Here is a 16,474-nt window from a genome sequence, read left to right on the forward strand (position 1 = left end):
GGGGGTTGTTTTACTGTTTTGTGCAATCCCTGCTTTGCAGGGCACACACAAAACAGAGTGCCAAAAAAGACGCGCTCTCTCATCCTTGGGAACACAGAAGTAATGTCAAGGACGAGATAATTCGTCCTATTTTATATATGTTATGTTAGCAATACTTGTATAGCGCACCATCACCAACAGAATTGGTCCGCAGGCGCTCTGGCGGATCTGTAAACAGGAAGGGCGGGTAGGGTTAGTCGGGACGAGGAGAGGAGAAGAGTGGGAGAAGTGGTGTGCTGTTGGCAGCTTCAGCTCGGTATACACCGAGTGCTGGGCTTTGGTGCTAGTATCGGATCGGGTGAAGGCCTAGAGTGCTGTGGGTGAAGTTTATGTGTTGTTAATACGGTGTGGTAAAGTGCGTGCGGATTGCTGGGAGAGATGGTTGTGTGGTTTTAAGTATGCAGAAGATTGAGGGTTGGGTTAGTGGGGTCTTTATCCTGATTCAGGTACTTAGGGTTCTGTTAGAGTTGTATACCTGTGGGTTGGGTTGTTGCTGGTTCCTCGTGGGCCGACTCGCTTTGGTGGTGTTGTGCTGATCCAACTGATTCCTATTGAGTATAGTTTGGATTGGTAGGTGCGTCTGAAACTAATCCAATTATCAGTTATCTAGTGTGACCCCGGTCGGTTAAGGCTTTGAATGGTTCAGGGTCGGAGTCATGTTGATGTGTTGCCCTAGTGGATCCGTTTTGGTGAGCCTGTGTATTCAGTCGTTCGTATCCTTCTGTCCTGACTGGCTCTTTGGTTTCCGTGGGGTGAACATCCTTGGGACTATTGTTTAGTTGTAGTTGTGTGGAGGGACATTGTGCTTCCTGCTGTGTATTGGTGGACAGTGTGTAGTGATGAAACATTCTGTTTCTCACCCACTGCATTGGAGTTCGTGGTGCAGTGCTTCCTTTCCCGCTCTACATTTTGTCCTTCGGGCTGTTGGGGAAGGTAATAGTTAAGGTCATGGTCCTTTTGATGATTCGTCCTAGTTTTTCTGTCTTAGTTTGCTAGGTTTACTGTCTTTGGTTGTATTGCGGCTGTCTCCCGTTTGGTCCTTTAGTATGTCGTGGGATATTTACCTTGGCTTTTCCCATTGATTGATCGGTGTGTATCGCGGTCGCTCTACGTTCATTGATGTTTTTAGTTATGTCAGTGCACCTGTGGCCAGTCTCTAGTTATGACGTGAAGAGCCAGGTTTTGAGTAATTTCCTGAATAATAGGTGGTTTCTTGTGTTACTTATGTACTTTGGAATGTCGTTCCAGGTTTTCGTGGGCTTGGTGAGAGAAGGAGGATCCTCAAAGTTTTCTTGTGTTGTAGGGCTTCGGTTCCAGGCGGATGTCCATGCTTGATCTCAGCGTTCTTAGTGTTGATGTAGGCGCAGTTTGTCTCTTAGGAACTCAGCGCATTTGTTGTGTACTGCTCTGTGCGTAATGCACATTGTTTTGCATTTTATTCGTTGTTTGGTAGCCAATGTAGTGTTTTCAGCGCTGGTGCAGTGTGTTCTCTTCGGGGTAGTTTCAGAAGTAGTCTGGCTGCCGCGTTTTGAATGCGTTGTAGTTTTTTTTTTTGGGAGTCGTTCAGGCATGCCTAGGTATAGGCTATTGGCGTAGTCTACTTTGGACATGCCGAGGGAGATGGTGGTTGTTTTGTTGGTGAACAGTAAGATTCTCTTTGCCGCTCGCCGGAGGAAGAAGCATTTCTTGAGGAGAGTGTTTACTTGTGGCTCTAGCGTGAGATTGTTCATCAGAACCCCCAGGTTTTTTTACAATAAGCGAGGGTGCTGGGGTTGTCCAGAGTTCCCTTGGCCAACGGATGAATTTGTTTTCTCCTCAATTTTTGAGACGATCATTATTTCAGTTTTGCCTGGGTTGATTTTGAGGGAGTTGGAGTTCATCCAGAAGAATACATCGCAGAGGCAGTTTTCTAGCATTGCGTTTCTTTCCGGGTTGTCTATTTGTGTATCGTCAGCGTAGCTTTAGCAGGTGAGGCTGTGGCTTTTGATGATTCTGATAAGTAGATACAGGTAGATGGTGAATAGTAGCGGGGATAAGGATGATCCTTGTGGTACTCCACAGGTGGAATCTCTCAGGCTGGATTTGAAGGGACTCATCCATACAGTTTCCGTTCTGTTTGTTAGGAAAGATTTGATCCATAGTAGAGTGGTGTCTGTTATTCCAAGTCCGTCTAATCTCGTTATGAGGGTGTTATGGCCGACTGTCAAATGCTGCCGATAGGTCTAGGAGTATCTGTTGTCCGAGTCTGCGTTGATTTTTAGATTGTCCCATATTGAGAGTAGAGCCGATTCCATTCCTCTCAGTGGTCTGAAGCCCACTTATGCCTGGTCTAGTAGGCCGTGCTCTTCTATAAACTCTTGGGTTGTTTTGTATATGTACGTTTCGAGCAGCTTGGCTGTATACGGGATGTTGGAGATGGGTCTGTAGTTGGAGGTCCTCGACGTTTCCCGCTGTATCTTTGAGTAGTGGCCTGATGTATGCAGTTTTGAAGGCTTGTGGCACTTTCCCAGTTGCGATGGAATGGTTGAGGACGTTCCTGTGATATTCCACGGGCGTTCCTTGTTTAAGAATAGTTTTGTATATGTCTGGTGGGCAGGGGTCTTAGGGGGACCCCGAGTTATTGCTTTCATTCACCAGTTTGACAAATGTTTCCAATGATATTTCTGGAAAGCTTCGTAGTTTGTTTGGCTGCTCCTCCTGGGTGTAGGCTGGGGTTGTGGTCAGATCAAACGGTCTGCTTTGTTGGATGTTGGCGATTTTCTTTTTGAAGTGGTCTGCAGAGTTTCACGGACGGAGTTGGTGTGTTACATCCCAGAGGGTTTTTGATTTAGTTTATGATTTTGAAGCGCTCTTTTTGGGCGTTTGGTGCTTCGAAGATTCGGTTGTCGTAGTGTTCCCTCTTTGCTTTTTGTATTTCCTTTTTGTAAGCCCGGTTGTGTTGTAGGAATTTCAGTTTGCTCGCTGCCGCGTCGTTTTGTTTTCTCCAATCAAGTTCTAGTCTTCGTTTTTTTATTTTCATGGTGCTAAGTAGTGGGGAGAACCATTTTGCCATTGACTGTTTATTAGAAGCGAAGGGTTTTTCTTTGGTGATGTTGTCTATAGTAGTTATAATCCAGGAATGCAGCAGGGTTACCTTTTTGTCCAGGTCATCTTCCACGAATGTTGGGTGTGGTTTGTTTAGCTCCAGTTTATTCAGGTTGGAGTTTTTGATGGTTCTCCAATTTCTTTTCATGGTTTTCGTCGTTTTGTCCGTTTGACTGTTTGTTAGCGTGGTCATTTTGATTACGAAGGGGATGATGAGGTGGTCACTCCAGGGTATTTGAATTGGGGGTTCCATGGTGGAGTAGTTTGTTCATGAATATTGCGTCAAGTGTATGCCCTGCCATGTGGGTTGCTCCTTTGACTAGTTGTTGTAGGTTCATTGCTGCTAGTGGGCTGGTTAGCGATTTTTGTATGGTCGTGCTTTCTCCTTCATACCACATGTTGAAGTCTCCCGACGACTATCAGGTGATTGATGGCTAGGACGCTGATTGCTTCTGTGAAGGAGTCTACGAAGGTTGCATCATAGGTTGGTGGTCTATATATTAGTATGAATTTCAGGTTTGTTTTTGGGGTTACTGCTAGACGTAGGATTAGGGATTTGCATTTTATCGATGATTAGTGGGTCTTCCAGTTTGATATCCAGGTGTTCCTTGTGAATGATTGCCAGCCTCCCCCTTTTTTGGTTTTTCTGTTTGATTGGACCAGGGTGATCTTGTAATTATCGTCTAGCCAAGTTTGTTACAAATAGGATGTCGATCTCTCCGTCGCAGAGAGGATCGTATAGCTCGGTGGCATGTTTTGGACTTTGACCTTGCATTGATGAGGTTGCAGTAGATCTTTTTGGTGCGATTTTGCTTGTTGGTTACTTGTTTTGGTTTGTGGTTGTTTGGTTGCGGTGCATCGTTATTGGCGTTGATTGGGGGTGGATGAGGATAAGCGAAGGTTGCAGCTTCATTGTAGTAGGGCGTATGAGTATCAGCGGAAGCTGCATCTTCATTGAAGCCGTCATTGATGCGGTCTGCTAGATTGAAAGCTTGGCTGTTCAGTGGTGTTACTTCTCCATTTGTGCTGGTTAGGTGAAGATCCGTCAATGCTTCTTCGTTGAATTGGTCAGTTAGGTTCATGTTTGGGTTGTTGGTTATAAGATAGTCGTCGCCATGTCCGGTATGGCGCGGGTGTTGAGGGTGTCCTTCTGTTCTTGTGATGTATGGGGTAATGGGGTCAGACTCTAGCCACATTCTTCTTGGGTGTTCCCGTCTTTTTCCTGGTTGTCTCGAGATGTTCTTTGTGTGTCTTGATGTCTGTCATTGGGGTAGCCTGGTTCTGGGGTTGTTGCGAGGTATGGTGTGCGATAAGGAATTTTCTCTTTGGAATTTTGTTCTGGTCGTTTTGGTTTTTGGCGTTGTGTTTCCTCAATTTGCGGATGTTGCTTCGGTAGTAGGTTGGATGTGTGTGCCTGTGTCCAGTGCAGCCTTGTTTTGTGCCCTTTCTCGGAGCCCCTTCCTGGTCCGGGGCATTTTGGTGCTCAGTGCAGAGATGCCGGTTGATTGGTTGGCTGCTGTGTCTTGTGATGGGAGTGCTGGTATTTCTTCTTGTGTTGGTAGGCTTGGGTGCTCCTGTGCCGTCTGTTCTTCCGGTGGGTCGGTTTGTGTATCCTAGCACTGTCCGGTGGGGTTTTGTTGCTGGGCGTACAGTCGTCAGGGGTGTAGGTCAAAGTTCAGTTCTGTCTATGTAGGTCTCTCGGAAAAGGTGGGGGCGGTAGAACTATTCCATCACGGTCTGGTCCTACCCTAGGAGTACGTTAAGGTGGTTAAGCTAAGTTTGAGCTTGAGACTAATTCTGACTATGTTCTAGAGTCTCGTATGGTAGGAGGGACCCTAATGAGTATTGTAATCCTTATGATTAAAAAATTATGGGAGCAGAGTCCCTGCTAAATTTGGGAGACCTATATAGTGGGAGAGAGGCCCATCAATGCAATCTGAATATCATACAATACAGTTTGGGAACAGAGCCCCTGATAAAATTGGCAGACCTGCACGGTGGGAGAGGCGACCCCCCAATGCAATCTGAATGTCATACAATGCAATTTTGGAATAGAACCCCTAATAATTTTGGGAGACCTGTATAGTGGAAGAGAGGCCCATCAATGCAATCTGAATATCATACAATACAACTTAGGGACAGAACCCCTGATGAATTTGCGAGACCTGTATAGTGGGAGAGAGGCCCATCAATGCAATCGGAATATGATACAATACAATTTGGGAACAGAAACCCTGCCAAATCTGGGAGACCTGTGTATTGGAAGTGAGGCCTATCTATGCAATCTTACAATACAATTTGGGAACAGAAACTGATACATTTTGGAGACCTGTATAGTGTCTACTATAGTGTATAGTGTCTATAGCTAATGATACTGTTTTATATTGGTTTGTTAAGAGACTAGGATTTTAGGGTAGAGTGGTTGATCTACTCCTAACCCAGGCCACTCCTACCTTACTGGTCCTTGTAGTTGATGGTTGACGGCTGGCCTCTGGCTTCCCCTTCCCCTGCCGACACTTCCTGGAGCCTCCTGTTGGGGCCGTCCTTGGCCTTGGGGCCCTTTGCCGCAGAGGCTGCCGGGCCGAGGGCTGCCCTGGAAAGACCAGTGAAGGCGGCTTCTCAGCGAAGGAAGCAGGGGGTGGGGGACAGGGGCAGTGGGCAGCAACAGCACTGGGGCATTGGAATGGGCACAGAAAGTAAATGCTATGGGCCCAGGGGGCTCTAGAAGCGGCCGCACTTACCTGCCTCTGGGGTGGGTCAGGAGGTGAGATGGAAGGGAAAAGCAGGAAGAGGGTGCGGATGGGGAGGACTACTGCAGGTTAGGATGGGGCCTCTGGGCCAACACAGATGTTGCTGAGAGACGGTTGAAGGAGGGCGCGACACTCACTGTGCTTCTGGACCAAATGCAGATGTCACACGGAGCAAAGCTCCAATCAGGGCTCAGGGCGAGATGGGAGGCGGGAGGGCTGGGATCCAGGAAGGGGAGCTAGGAGGGTTGTAGGCGAGCTGGGGAGGGAAGCGGGCCTGGTCGCGGCTGTTTTTTGTTATTGGGGTGCCGGTGGCCTGTGGGCAGCCTTACCTGGGTTGCAGCAGAGGAATGAGCCGAGTGGGCTCGCGTAGGTCGATGGACCCAATACACATGGAGCAAAGCTCCAATCAGGGCTTGGGATGGGAGGCGGGAGGGCTGGGATCCAGGAAGGGGAGCTGGGAGGGTTGTAGGGGAGCTGGGGAGGGAAGCCAGCCTGGTCGCGGCTGTTTTTTTGTTATTGGGGTGCTGAGGCCTGGGGGCTGTGGGCAGCCTAACCTGGGTTGCAGTAGAGGAATATAACAAAGTGTATACATGTTTTCTTGAATAGGTGTATGCTGAGAGCTTGTTGTACCCTTCTACAGCCCTCCTCCCCTCCTGGACCAACCCTGGCTGCTCAGCCATTCTACCAAACCATTGTGTGGTTCAGGTCAAACTTAAGAGTTGCAGCCCCGTAAATCCAAGGTGGCCTTTTCTAAGTTCTATAACAGACAGTAACTGGTAAACTCCCTAACAGTTTCTGATCACAAAATTACCACCAGGTCTGGAACAGAATTGCCACTGAAAATTCCATTAGAGAGGCAAAGGATTGATCAAGTATGAAGTTTGAATGCCCTTATCTAGAGGAACTGCTTTAATGAACAATGATAAGAAGTGCACACTGCTGTGCAGGGCATCAGACTGCAAAACTTACAATACAACTTTAATGAGCATTGAATCCTTACACAAAATTCTACCAAACTGATTCAGTGCACACCGTCTGCTTTATATGAAAACTCATGTAATCACACAGTCTCCTCCCAAGGTTTCAAAGTATTGTACCTATTGCATCAGTGGCACCAAGCCTCCAAAGCTCCAAACGTTCTGGGTATTGGAAAAGTAGCAGCTGAGCCTTCTTTGCACAGGAGACTAGGCGGCGCTAACAAGAGCGGAAAGAAAAAACAGGATTGGGTCATTTTTCTGTATACAGATGGCCACATCATAATGCTCTATCATTTCAGATAAAATACTGCAATAGCCTACAAAACTGCTCACCCTGTAGGAAGACAAATACTCACATGCGGGAATGTTATCTTTCGCAGGGCCGCATCATACGTCTTTGACTGCACCTTCTCCATAAGTGGGCGAACCACCAGAGTAGCATCCAGGCCTTTTGGGACAAAAGGTGGAATGTTTAACTGAGGCAGAACATGCAGTTCAGAAGTAACGTGACAGAAACAGGCTCCTGCTTCACATCTAAAAGGGATCTTCACAGACAAATAGGCAGAGGGATCATCACAATCACTGGCTATTGCATATAGTTTAATGTGTGAAGTTGGGTAAGATTTTCGTTTTGCTGCAATGTCCTCCCAGAGATTCCCAAGAGACCCTTGGCCTGATTATTTGAAGCCAAGTAAAGCCTACTGCTTTCCTTCCCTTGCTTTCTGCTCATTTTTAAGGGGAGACTATTTAGTCCATAACACTATCAGAGCTGAGAGTCTAGGCCTGTCTTTGATATATTTCTTGTAAGTTTACAAATGCACACTGTTAGGTAAGATTTTCATTTGTGATAAATCGTCCTGATTGTCATCCCCAGGACCTTTTGCTGGACTTTAATTGTTCCCTTATTCCTAGGTGAGTTGGTCTTTTACCCCTCACCTAGTCTTTTGCTCTTTTCATGGGTGACCTTTTTAGTTCTCTCCATAGTGTATGATTGGCTTTATAGTTTCCAATAACTTAAGCTTAGGCTGGGTTTGTTGGTTGTTTTACTATTTATAATGCACGTCAGACCCAGGGGTATCAGGGCGCAGCAGTACATTAATATGCAAAGCTTAGTTAAGGAATGAAGGTAAAAAGGTACCTTTGTACAAAGTATGATTTACAGACAGAATATTATACAGGTATTTACAGATAATGCAAGAAAGCATAGATTTCCACAAATGCAAGCAGTGTGTGAGAAATTGTGGTTACCATCGTGGGGGTAGCCATAAATCAGTTGCTAAGAAAGGTATTTACTACAGGCATAGTGTGTCTATTTACATTAACAGAATAGCATTGCTAGTTGCCGGCCAGGATTCTATCATGCGATTAGTGGTCATTAGATTTCAGCCACAAGGTAATGTTAGTTGTAAAGTTTTGGTACGGTTGGTCTGTTCAGTGTGGAAGGCAGGAAGTTCCATAGTTTGGCCTCTTTCACGGTGAAGCTGTTAACTCCAATCATGGATAGTTTGAATCTAGGGATGGACAGGCAATCCCTATTTGCAGATCTGGATGGTTTTAGGGAAGTAGTTTTGGGGAATCTGTCAGCAAGATAGATGGGGCAGCTTTATTAAGAGATTTATGGCTGAGCGACAGGGGTTTTAGAAGGATTGTCATTAGTCCGGAGCCAGTTGTTGTGGCGCCTGCTCTCGGAGAGGTGTTCTCTTCTGGAGATGCCCAATGCCGCTCTAAGGGCCTTATTTTGTATGGTTTGGATTCTTCTGGTGGTGGATTTGGATGAGCCTAGGTAAAGGGCGTTGCAATAATCCAGGCCGGACAAGATTAGGGCTCTGGCCAGGATAATGCAACTGCCGTTAGAGCAAAGTGGCTTAACGGTTCTGATGAGTTTACACGTATAGGCCGTGGTAGATGCTAATGAGTTAACCTGTTTGGCAAAGGAGAGAGTTGAGATAAACGCCTAGTATTTTTACCTCCTGTTCTACCTTGATGTAATTGCCGTAGATTATGAATGAGGAATAGTCGGGTCATAGTTTTTTTAAGTTGGTGGGGTTGCCCATGATTATGAGTTCCGTTTTATCATTCAGGCATAGACCATGCATGGCCATGCATGCCTGGATGATTATGTACACTCTGTTCACCAAGGCCAAATCCTTGTCATAATCCCCTGAAAGTGGGAGGAGGATCTGGGTATCATCTGCATACTTGGTGTCGGTGATACCAAGATGATCCAGATCATCGAAAATTGGCTTGGTAAATATGTTTACAGTGTGGGCGAGACATGATCCCTGGGGCACTCCGCATGCGATGGGTATGGGGTCTGCTGCTGCTGAGGGCGAGAAGACCCTCATTGTTCTGCCACTTAGGAAGGATCTAATCCAGGTTATGGCTTCCTTGGATAAGTGTGCTGCTGTGTCAAGATGGTTGCATAGAATTGTATGATCAACCAGGTCGAACGCAGCTGAGAGGTCTAACAGGAGGAGCAGAACTGATTTACCATTGTCCCTAAGCTCATCGACTTGGGTCTTGAGATCTATAAGGGCCGTCTCCGTTCCATGTTGCGGGTGAAAGCCTGATTGTCTGGCTCCTAATAGGTGGTGTAATTCCAAATATTTTTGTATTTGCATATATGCCACCTTGTCCAGAATTGTTAAGAGAAATGGCACTGTTGTAATCAGCCTATAGTTAGTGGGTGTTGATGGGTCTAGAGTTGTTTTTTTCAGGAGTGGGAGTACCCAAGATTGTTTGAGATTAGTAGGGATGACGCCTGTGGCAAAGGACGCATTAATAAGTTTAGTTATGAAGAGTGATATGTCTCGAGCCGCATCCTTGATAAGCTGTGCAGGGCAGAGGTCACCCTGACAGTTGGAAGGTTCGAGGGACAGAATAATTATTTCCACCTCGAGAGTAGACACTTTGGAGAAGTTGAATCGGGTGGGTTGGATTTCATTAGTGTTCCCAACTATTATAGGTGGGGTAGGTCCTTTAGAGAAGCTTTTTTGTTAGCCATTTTATTTTGTAGGGTGGAAATGTTGGCTAGTGCATGTTGGATGTCTGAGCACCATTTCTTTAATCTTTTGAGCAGGTGTTGCTCAATGCTATTGGGGGTCTCCATTTCTTTAAGGATGGTGAATAATTCCTTGATATTGGACTTGGTTTGGGATATGCGAGCATCGTAGGATATTTGTTTAGCTAAGCATATTTCTTTTTTGTAAAGGGATGACAGTTTGGTAGACTTGTTTGTTAGCTTCGGATGGTGGTGATTTCCACGCAGCCTTGCAGTTTTTTTGTTGCCTTAAGTTTTTTTTAGGAATGGTGTGAACCATTTGTTCAGGTGCATTTTCGGCTTACTTGGTCTGAGTTTGAGGGGGGCAATCTGGTCCAAGGAAGAGGCCATAATTGTATTGTACTCCTAAAGCAGGCTCTCAGGATCAGTGCTGTCGGGCAGTGAGTTAATGGTGGGGAGTACGGCAGGGATAAGCCTATCCACTGTGATACACTTTTTGTTTCTAGTTTGAGTGGGTGGAGCCCTGGTGGTGAGTGAAGGTGGGGATCTGTTGGTAGAGAGCATGAATGAGAGCATGTTGGCCTGGTAGTTGTAGTCTGCCACCTTTGTTATGGGGGTTGCCCCTTTGGGCTTCCCTTTGTAATTTCTCTTATACCTTGGGTGAACTACTGTTCCCAAGATGTAAAGTTGGATTCACATCCCCTTTACATTTTATATAGTGAGCCAACACACCCCACTTTAATTGGAGTGCTGGGGGGGATACAATGTAGCTCCTTGCTTACTTATCTGGTAATATTTGTGTTACAATTACAAGTTAACGAATGGCTGGTGGAAGTGTAACTACTTTCATGACTTTTAGTCAGTATTACTCGCAGGCTGCCAAATCAGCCTCTAATGCACAGGAGGGTCACCATTATGATGTTATACAAGTCATTTATAACACGCCTGTACACATGTGTTTCTAGGCGCGAGAAGACAAGGGAGGACAGAGGGAGGACAAATCAACGATAAGTGCCAGATAAAGGGGGGGGGGGGGGTCAGGGGGAAGAGTGCAAAGTAACTAGCAAGTGCAGCCGGGAGGTGGCTCGTAAGTGCAAAGTGTCAGGGGACTGTAGGGTTACAGATACAGTCCCTTAAGTGGATGGGAGGTGCTGGGGAGAACTCATTTATCTGCTATTCCCTTCAACCCTAGAGACCCCCCCACCCCACCCCTCAACTCTTTTGCTGAACTTTAGGACTTTTTAATTTCAACTCTGGAGTGAGTGAGCCCTTTTGCTCACCCTCTTGTGTTTTGCCCTGATTTGGATTATGTGTTTCCTTTGTTTTTGGAGTCTGAAACTGCACAGGGATCTACTTCTTGTAGAGTGAAACACAGCAGTGTCACAGAGAAATCCTTAAGATTTCTCATAATGTTTGAATACCCTTTCTTGTGTGAACAACTGTGAATAGTAAAGTGAAATTGACTTTACTTCCCTTTTCTATTTGTCGGTCCAGCACACCCAATCTTATGAGGATTGCTGGGGGTGTTACCCAGTAGCCCCATATCCTACATTCTCATAACATTTTTTATGTTACCCTCGCTACTTTAAATGGCTGGTGGCGGTGGTTTAATGTTCCCATCATTGTGCTTTTCTACTGCAGGCTGAACCCTCAGCTGCAGTATAGCACCCATGTGTGACCATTTTGTCGAAAAGGGGCGGCCTTTTTTTCGCCATTTTCTGTTTGGGAGGTCAGTCTTGGGTTTTACTCTTTGCGTCAAGGCCGTTTTGAGCCCTTTTGCCTTAGGCGACTTCAGCCCTGAAGGCCGCCTCTGGCTCCAGTGTGCCTGGAAAGGCAGGATGTGAGTGAGGTTCCCGAAACTCCCCTGTCCTTTGTCTCTAGGAATGCCCGAATGCAACCAGTCCCGATTGGCTGGATGGCCACCCAGTCTAGGTGGTGCATGAATGGGAGAAACTTGCTTAAAAGGCAAGGGTTTTGGAACTAGGGTCAGAGTCGCCCACTGGGAGAGACACCAGACGAAGAAACCGTGAACAAAGCTTGCTGCATCCTCCTGGACCTTTGAATTGCCCAGTGAAGCCCTGCTGTTGTGCTGAAACTCCCTTTTCGGATCGTCAAGAGAAGCTCTGAAAGGGACGACTTCTTCCCTTAGGTTAGTGGGACCAACAAAGCCAGAGACAAGTTCCACTGGACCATCTTTCCCTGATTTACTTCGCTGCTGCAAGAACCGAGTGCCAGGGGTCGAGAAATCCATAGTCGAGTGCAACGTCTGAAATGCGGCCAGTCTCCGAAGGACCTTCCAGAAGCAGGACAACCAGTGCTCGAGTCCCCTCACCAGAGTGCAGGACCCAAGGATTGAAGGAAGCCCAACGGGTATCAGAGACCCGCAGTGGTGCTGTTTACCAAGTGCTGAAACAGAAGTGCCGCTGATCCGAAAAGAGCCTGTAGCTGCTGATGACCTCCAAATTGTTGCTGCAGGAGCCCTCCAGACATCCCCCATCTTGTCCCCACGACTGAGGCTCAGGAACCCAGAGTCTGAACCGCTGCAACAGGACAGAATCTAGCTGAACCACTCTTCAACCCAGAGGTACTGTTTAGACTTTGGGCACTTACCTCAGTGTATTTTGAGCGGTGCCTTTCTGAGTTGAGACTTGCATTGGCTTACTTTTTTTTAATTTTATTTTTTAGAGTTGATTGCAACTCTGCTTTTCACAGCCTTAACAGAGACCCTACAAGTGATTCTACAAAACTCTAACTTAGTGCAGGACTTTTTTATCCAAAAGTGCCTCAGCTCCATAGACTGTGCACCAATTCACTTTGGCTGTCCTGGTGGCTCCCTGCAGACTCTTCTAGTCCATTGACAGATATTTTTGTCCCTCAGAGCTGGCAACTTGTTTTAGACTTCTTAATGTGAAAGGCTTGTCTAGAATTCATTGGTAGATTTAGTTGTCCTCACAAATATGGAGAACCTGTTTAACCTTTTCCTTCCTTAACCCTTTTTCTGCCACCTCAGTATCTGCAAAGTATAACCACCGATATATAAATGCCATTACTGTCCTTGTTAATGAAGTCACCTCCAGGTGTAGGAAGTGTGTAATAAGTAAGCATATCCAAAGAGTATCCACTAACTAAAGTATATTTGTTGCATATCTTCCCCTTTATTTAAAAATTGATGTTAAATATTTATAACTAAAACCTTGATTGTTAGTGCTACTTGGATTTGCGAATTTCATCCCTACAGCTCGACAGCTCACATTTACCCTTCTTGAGATAGACCTGGCTGCTCAGTCACACTACCAACGTGTGTAGTACAGACCTATACCAAAAGTTGGGTTACCAACTACCAAGCAGATAAGTGTTGTGTAGTCTCACACAGTGTGACTGCACCAATTCTTACCTAACAATAGGTTTACCAACTGGGTCGTTCTTCCCCCAGACATTCCGTATAGCCTGTCTAGAATACGTCTGCCTTGGGTTTTACTTACCTTGGTCTGCCTTGTGCCATCCAAAACAAGTTAGATAGTTATTGCTTACCCTAGTCTATGTTATACTATTATTCAGATCAGTGTATTACACCCTTTGATTTTACCTGCCTAGAATAGCTGTGTGCCATACTTAAAAAGTGCCCTGCTGTGGGTGTAGCCGACTTTGGTCTTCCTGGTGCAATCCTAAAATAGTGTAGTATGTTATTGCTTACCTCAGTCCGTGCTCCACTGATCGGAAAAGCAACTGTAATTGTATATTACACCATAAGGTCTATAACTGGGATAGCGGAGCCTCATCCTGATTGCAGTTATAGGTTTATATTGTTCCTTCAATCTGTGTTCCACTATTCAGAAAAGTATCCTGATAACAGGGTTGGTTTACTAAGTGATTCCTTGACTGTGTCACTGCATGACTGACTGGGTCTACTACCCTTAACTAAATGTAAAGTAATCTAAAAGTAACTGATGGTTTTACTCCCCATGAATAGGTGTGTCCTATAATACATTTGTTTGATAAGGTCGGACTTCCCTAAAAATACTGTTAGTTTTCTGAACAGGGTCTATGCTTTGGTCTGTGTACTTTAGAGCATCGTGTTGCGTTTTTATAATTATGTTTATATGTGAATGTTAGCATATGCCACAACTAGATGGAACTTGAATGTTAGCATGTCCCAAATTTAGAATTGAGATCATCAGCCTGCGCCATAGCTAGATAGGATTGTGAAGGTTAGCGAGTGCCACACTTAGACGGAATATGTAGATCAGCAAGTACTACACTTAGCCAGAACTGTGAATGTTAGCATGTTAAATGTCATAACCCACTAACCAATATAAGCTCAAACTCTCTGCATACTTATCTCACTCAAAAAACTCACACAACCATGTCTTGCACAACAAGCTGCACGCACTTCACCACACCGCAACACATAAGCCGCACCAACAGCACACGCGGACGGACACCGATCCAATACTCTAACCAAAGTTCAGCACCCGGTGTGTCTACCGAGTTGAAGCTGCCAACAGTACACGACTCCTCTCACTATCCTACTCCCTCTTCCTTACTAGCCTAGCCCACCTTCTCGTTTACAGATCCACCAGAGCGCCTGGGAACCAATTCTGTTGGTGACGGTGCGCTATACAAGTACCTTTACACAGCATTAGAGGAGCATGGCCTCCAACAATTCTGCTCCAAACCTACCCATTCGAAGGGCAGAATCCTCGATTGGGTAACCGCCCTTAACTGCAACATTACCATGAAGGATCCCATACAGCTCTTATGGACTGACCATCATTTCCTCCCATTTGACATTAACACTAGCAGCCTAGTGCATAACAAGCCTGTTACCGCACCAGCCTGCCTAACTAGGAAAAAGAGTAACATCACAGCGGAAGCCTTAATACCCTTGGTAACCCCTATCCTGAACGCACTACCAGCCACAACTGACCTGAACCAATTGGTCAACGTCTACAATAATTCCATGGCCATAGCTGTTGACACTATTGCCCCACTAAAAATGCGCAAAGGGAAACCAAAAGCGCACCTGAATACATGGTACACCCCAGAACTTAAATCCCTCCGGCAACAAAAAAGTAAACTTGAAGCACTATGGAAATCAGCGCCCTCAGCAATTAACAGAACGAATCTCACTAATATCTCCACTTTCTACAAAAATTAGATTATACGCGCAAAGAAAGAATCGCTCAACTCCAGGATCTCGGAGGCAAGCTCCAGCTCAAAGGAGCTCTTTAAGATCCTAAAGGAACTAGAAAACCCCATTCCTCCCACGGATACTTGCACTAAAAATAAACAATGGTGCACAGGGATCCAGAATGCCCTTGTTAACAAAATTTCAGGGCTCCAGTCTAAAATTGACAAACAACAACAACTCACCTATGATCCGACCTCCAGTCCCACCCCTCCCCCTCTAAAACAATCCTGGGTCCTACCACTACTAAAAAAAACTACCCTCGACCCAGATATACCCACAAATTACAGACCCATCACCACTGTCCCATTCCTACTAAAAATTCTTGATAGAGTGGCCTATCTACAAATCCAGGATTACCTTGAGACAAACCATCTACTAGGAATTCGCCAGTCCGGCTTTCGTCCACAACACGGGACAGAAACGGCCCTGGTCGATCTCAAGTGCCAGATAGACGACCTCAAAGACAAAGGTAAAGCTGGCATCCTTCTTCTTCTTGACCTATCCGCTGCCTTTGATCTGGTTGATCACAAAATCCTGTGCAACCATCTGTCATCGGCAGTACACTTCTCCCACTCCGCAATTTCATGGATCCAATCCTTCCTGGACAATAGGACCATGCGGGTCTTCTCACCCCTAGCAGCGGCCGACCCTATTCCTATTACTTTTGGTGTCCCACAAGGATCGTGTGTATCACCCACTTTGTATAACATTTTTACAAAGCCCCTATTCGACAAGCTGGACCATCTGGGTGTCACCTACACCAACTACGCAGACGACACCCAGATACTCCTCACCTTAACCGGCAACTATAATTCGGACGCCATTTGGATCAATGAAGTCTTCTCCATCATTCAGGCATGGATGGCCACACATGGCCTCTGCCTGAATGATGACAAGACTGAACTGCTCCTTGTCGGCTCACCCAACACCATTCGGAAACTTAGTCCTAGCTACACTAGCCTTACCATTGACGGCAACACCATCACTATCGCCAAGAGTGTAAAAACCCTTGGTTTTTACCTCGACACGAACACTAACCTAGCCAAACAAATTAATATGACTGCCTCAGCCACGGCCTACACAGGCAAACTAATCAGGGCCTGTAGACCGCTGATCTCCCCTAACAACTGCCTCACCTTAGCCAGAGCACTTATACAATCTAAACTAGATTACTGCAATAGTCTCTACGTAGGTGCCAACAAAACGGTAATCAAACTGCAAGTTATACAAAATAATGCACTCCGTGCCGCCCTGAATATTCCCAGAAGAGAACATATTTCGGCTACCAGAATCGCATGCAAATGGCTATCCATCCAACAAAAAATAGATCTAAAAACTATCTGCCTCACCTATAAAGCACTCAACGGCCTTGCCCCGCCCTATCTCACCAACAAATTCACACTAAGACAGAACACTAGAACCACTAGATCCT

At 45.9% G+C, this 16,474-nt stretch overlaps 1 protein-coding gene across 2 annotated transcripts in view; it reads right to left on the minus strand.

Moving 5' to 3' along the window:
* UTP4 (UTP4 small subunit processome component) overlaps positions 1-16,474 on the minus strand; it is a 392,106-nt gene that overhangs the window by 232,687 nt on the left and 142,945 nt on the right. For both annotated transcript variants that reach the window (XM_069635538.1, XM_069635537.1), the window contains 2 exons: positions 7,207-7,298; positions 6,971-7,067 (listed from right to left, as the gene is read on the minus strand). In XM_069635538.1, the coding sequence (XP_069491639.1) occupies positions 6,971-7,067; positions 7,207-7,298 (189 nt within the window). The remainder of the gene's footprint in view (positions 1-6,970; positions 7,068-7,206; positions 7,299-16,474) is intronic.

The sequence above is a fragment of the Ambystoma mexicanum genome, chromosome 1q (assembly GCF_040938575.1).
Source record: "Ambystoma mexicanum isolate Mex_15411 chromosome 1q, UKY_AmexF1_1, whole genome shotgun sequence".
In the NCBI taxonomy this organism is placed as follows: Eukaryota; Metazoa; Chordata; class Amphibia; order Caudata; family Ambystomatidae; genus Ambystoma; species Ambystoma mexicanum.